Raw genomic sequence first — 4,111 nt, 5'->3', positions numbered from 1 at the left:
GCAGAGGGAAAAGCAGGGCTATGATAAAGTCCTAGCAAAAGTCTCAGCAGACCCCGCAGGGAGCTCTGAAGCTGACATGCCCTTCAAAGCTGCTCCAAGCTGCAGTGAGAGGGATGGGGCCCTTAGACCCCCAGCCCATTATTCCCAGGATATGGGCCACCAAAGGGGGTGTGACCTTGGCTAAGGCAGCTCTTAAGCAGAGGCACTTCTCAGAGGGCAGAGCAACTGAGAGCCATCTGTCACCAACACTTCCAGCAGCTAGGGGAGTAATACAGTCCTTCATTTCTGAAGGGAAGTGGTCCGCCACCCCACCATAATTATGTCTTACCACTACGTTCCTAGTGCAAGGACTAGAGAATGTGTTCCGATTTTCTAGGTTGAACGGCTGAAGTCCTTCTGCTCCTGAAGGCCGGGGCCTGGACCACAGGATTGTTTAAGTCCCTTCCTGCACTAAGAACTGAGGATGTTCCTTCCTCACCCAGTTCCACAGGCGCATGTAAAGGTAAGTCTTCCCTATGACTAGAGGCTTACTGAGGGCCTCAAAAACCCTAAGAAATTCATCTTCCATTTGGCAATGATGACACTCAAGGAGAAAGATCTCATTCTGAAAGAAACAAAACTTAACCAATAACTTCTTATGTCTTTTGTCTTTCCAAGCGAAATGAATACTTTTATTAACATGGTAATTTCTTTTTTTACACATGGTAGGGTTTTGACCTCAAAAACTTGTCAGGTCTGCTACTCAAATGAATTTATAGCTGGACAACTCATGAACCTTGAAGATGCCTAGCCTCTGTCCAGTTTTGGGTCCAATGCAGCCAGTCCTTGCTCTCCTTCCCCAACCCCTCAAGGGCCATTGCAGATACCTTTCACTTTATGCCCAGAATCCCCTGAAATGTACCAGGGTATTGCATCAACTTGTAGAAAATACTAAGATCTCATCTCCTATCCTAGGTTCCAGGTCAAATAAAACTGAATTAGGTTGTCCAAACAGACTGACCAGACAGGTTACGTCAGATAGTGTGCCACATAACATTTAAAGTTTGAACAAAATACGTCTCTCCTCCTTTGGTCTCACACAGAAATTAGAGTCCCAACACACAGGCAATGCCACCCTCCAGCCCTCTGACTCATCAGTCCTAGCCAGGTCGGCCCGTTCACACTCCAGTTGACGCCGGGTCCCTTCTTCAGCTTCGCCGGCAGCTGCTGCAGAGTTGTCTTCCAGAAGCAGTGCAGCTCCTCCAGCACCTCCAGAGCGGAGACTCCAACTCCGAGTCCCGTGTCACACACGGACCCAAAGTCCCAGGGAGCTATCAGGTCACACAAGAAAGAGCAAAGCATCTCAAAATCCAGAAACAACCAAAACCCAGGAACACGAGTGACTGCCGCAAGAGCTTACAATCTGGGCCCTAATTCCCGTATGTGAGCGCGTTCCCCAAATAAAAGTAACTTCCCGAAACGAAAACATTGAACAGTCGGAACTCATGTTGAGGTCGTCAACCACAGACCATAGCAGAAACGTAGTGTAAGTGAGGACAGAGTGTAGACAGAGGAAAAAGAGAAAACAAAAGGCTCTCCGGTTTCAGCTTCTCCAGGGTGTCAGCCAATCTCCACCAGTGGACCCGAATCCATTGGCTGTAAACCTGAAGCGCAAGCGGGAGAAACCCATCGTTAAGACATCAGTCCTGGGGGGGAACAAACCAAACCCCTCACAGGCAACTGTACGGACGCCGCCTCGTCCCAGCCAGAAATCGAGCAAAGCCGTCATCGTCCTAACGACCCTCCCTCTGAAAACGCTCATTCTCCCCGCGCTTGCTCAACGGCCCGCTGTCACGCTGCTCCCTTAGCCACTTTCAGGTTTGTTGCCCCACGATTACCCCTTGGCCCATGACGCCAGTTACAAACACACGCGTATCAACCCAGAGACACCAACCTATTTTTCCCTAATTACCAACGTAAAAGAACCCTTAACGGGAGCTACTAACGCCTCCTGGGGTAGAAGCCGAGCCCGCTTCCACCCTCTGCCCCTCGCTTCCTCCCGCGCGGCCCGCCGTCAAGCGAGCCCCTCTAAGGTCCCCCCGCGCACGGCGCCCGCCGCCTCACCGCCGCCGCTCCTCACGACGACTCGCTCCGCTCTATCCGCCGCACCAGCTCCACCAGCATCTCGGCCATCTTCGCCACCTCCCGGGCCTTCTCCTCGGCCCGCTCGCCCCGCCTGGCCGCCCGGCCCTCGCCGCCGTCGCCCGCGCTCTGCAGGTGGTTCAGCGCGCTCTCCTCCGAGGCCTCCACCTGCGTCTTGATCTGGATGAGCATATTGTCCATCTCCCACAGCTTGCTGCGGTTCCGCAGGGGCGCCCGGCCGCGCTGCCGGCTCAGCGCCGCGATGTCCTCGCGCATCTCGTGGATGACGGGCAGCAGGAACTGCTCGAAGTCCTCCTCGGGCTCCAGCACCTCCACTTCCTCCGGCTCTGCCAGCTCGACGATGTCCAAGGGCCGCATTTCGCCCGCTCTCCGGAACCGCACGACCGACGTCTGCTGCGGAGACAAAATGGAGACTCGCTAGGCTTATCAACAGAGTTCCAGAATATTCCTGAAAACTTTTACCCTTTTTAAACTTTTCGCGTCGGAGAAGCCACTGAAACAAGCGACTTACGAGCAGAGAAGCGGCGAACAAAATGGAGTCCCCGCCGTCAACCAGCGCCCTGCGTGTTGCAGCCCCTTTCACGACACGGCCGTGACTCTTTACGGTCACGCCGCCGAGAGATCAAGTTGCGAGCGCGCGCACGTCAACGCAGCGCACAACAGCTCGGCCGCGTTCGCGCGCGCGCACGCACGCACGCACGAGCGCGCACGCTCGCCGTGGTTCCCTCTGCTCCGCCCTTCACCCTCCAGTGCTCCGCCCCTCTGCTAGTTTGGCTTTTTGGGGTGAGCGCTTGTGGGTGCATCCTCCTATTAGGGAACTTGTCGAGTGCCGGGTTTACGTATTTTTAAGATGTAGATGCGGTCTTCCTACGCCAAACGGGGAAGATCCTACGTCATAATGGACTGAAAGTCCATGATATCCCCGGGCTAATGACCCGTTCCTCTTGAGCACGTGACTGGACCCCTCTCAGCCGTCTTAAAGCCTCATTTCCGTTCTTCCCTGGATTACAGTCAGAAGTGTCTGCGTGTCTCTCCAGCAGACCAAGCCCCCCATGCCTCAGGGGGAAAGGTCTGGTCTGGTTCCTCTTGAGGCCCCACCAGACCCCAGGCTCAGTTGATGTTGAAAGAGGCGTTGTTGACTACCCTTCCCAGCTTTTACTGCAGCGAGGGGTCCTGGAGTCTCCTTACCCTAATGCCCTGAGCAGAGCTTGGCACGCGTTAGATTTAACAGTCACTCAACATAAGCTTTTAAAGAAGATGAGTTAACTTTCTAGCCTGTTGACCTAATCACAATAGAACAATAAAAACATCAGGAGTCCTTGGGGGCCGACCGTGGCTGAGTGGTTAAGTTGGCGCGTTCTGCTTCAGTGGCCTGGGGTTCGGTGGTTCCGATCCTACCCACTGCTCCTCAAGCCATGCTGTGGTGGCACCCCGCGAGAAGAACTGGGATATGTAACTCTGTACTGGGGCTTTGGGGAGGAAAAAAAAAAGAGGAAGATTGGCAACATGTTAGCTTAGGGCCGATCTTCCTGCTTGCACAAATGCCGCATGTTTGGCTTCTGTTTTTCAGTCCGTTAAATGGATACAAGTCTTAGTTTTGAATATGGCAGAGTGAAGGATTAAGAAAAACAATAGTTATGACAATGCTTTGTAAATACCAAGCTTAGACATATGCAAAATGTATATCTTTGGTTTAGACTTTTCTCCAGTTCTTAATATTTTGGTTGCTCTTGTAAAAATCCAACTTTTGGGCTTTCTTGATATGTCAGAGGCAGAGAGCTCATAAATTTTTTTGTATGAATAAAAACAAATGGCCAAACAACAATGAGATACCACTGCATACCTATTAGAATGTCCAAAATCCAGAACACTGGTAACACCAAATGCTGGGGAGGATATGGAGCAACAGGAACTCTCATTCGGTCCTGGGAGAACCCAAAATGGCACAGTCACTTTGAAAGACGATTTG

At 52.4% G+C, this 4,111-nt stretch overlaps 1 protein-coding gene across 2 annotated transcripts; it reads right to left on the bottom strand.

The window, feature by feature from the left end:
* Window positions 1-632: 632 nt before the first annotated feature.
* MRFAP1 (Morf4 family associated protein 1) lies at window positions 633-2,799 on the bottom strand. Of its 2 annotated transcripts, none has more exons than XM_046657485.1 (3): window positions 2,654-2,799; window positions 2,104-2,535; window positions 633-1,643 (listed from the first exon to the last, which is right to left on the bottom strand). In XM_046657485.1, exon 2 carries the CDS (start codon window positions 2,497-2,499, stop codon window positions 2,116-2,118), a length of 384 nt encoding a protein of 127 aa, XP_046513441.1. In that variant the 5' UTR covers window positions 2,500-2,535; window positions 2,654-2,799; the 3' UTR covers window positions 633-1,643; window positions 2,104-2,115. The 2 variants fall into 2 exon arrangements, with proteins under 2 accessions (XP_046513441.1, XP_046513442.1); XM_046657486.1 differs by having other exon boundaries at window positions 2,104-2,532; window positions 2,654-2,747.
* Window positions 2,800-4,111: the final 1,312 nt, after the last annotated feature.

This window comes from Equus quagga, chromosome 3 (assembly GCF_021613505.1).
Source record: "Equus quagga isolate Etosha38 chromosome 3, UCLA_HA_Equagga_1.0, whole genome shotgun sequence".
Classification (NCBI taxonomy): Eukaryota; Metazoa; Chordata; class Mammalia; order Perissodactyla; family Equidae; genus Equus; species Equus quagga.
The sequence above is the reverse complement of the archived record's forward strand: the minus strand, read 5'-3'. Positions and strand labels throughout refer to the sequence as shown.

Excerpts from the sequence above, each read along its gene's own strand:
- MRFAP1 (XM_046657485.1), bottom strand. The coding sequence starts at position 2,499 with ATGCGGCCCTTGGACATCGTCGAGCTGGCAGAGCCGGAGGAAGTGGAG.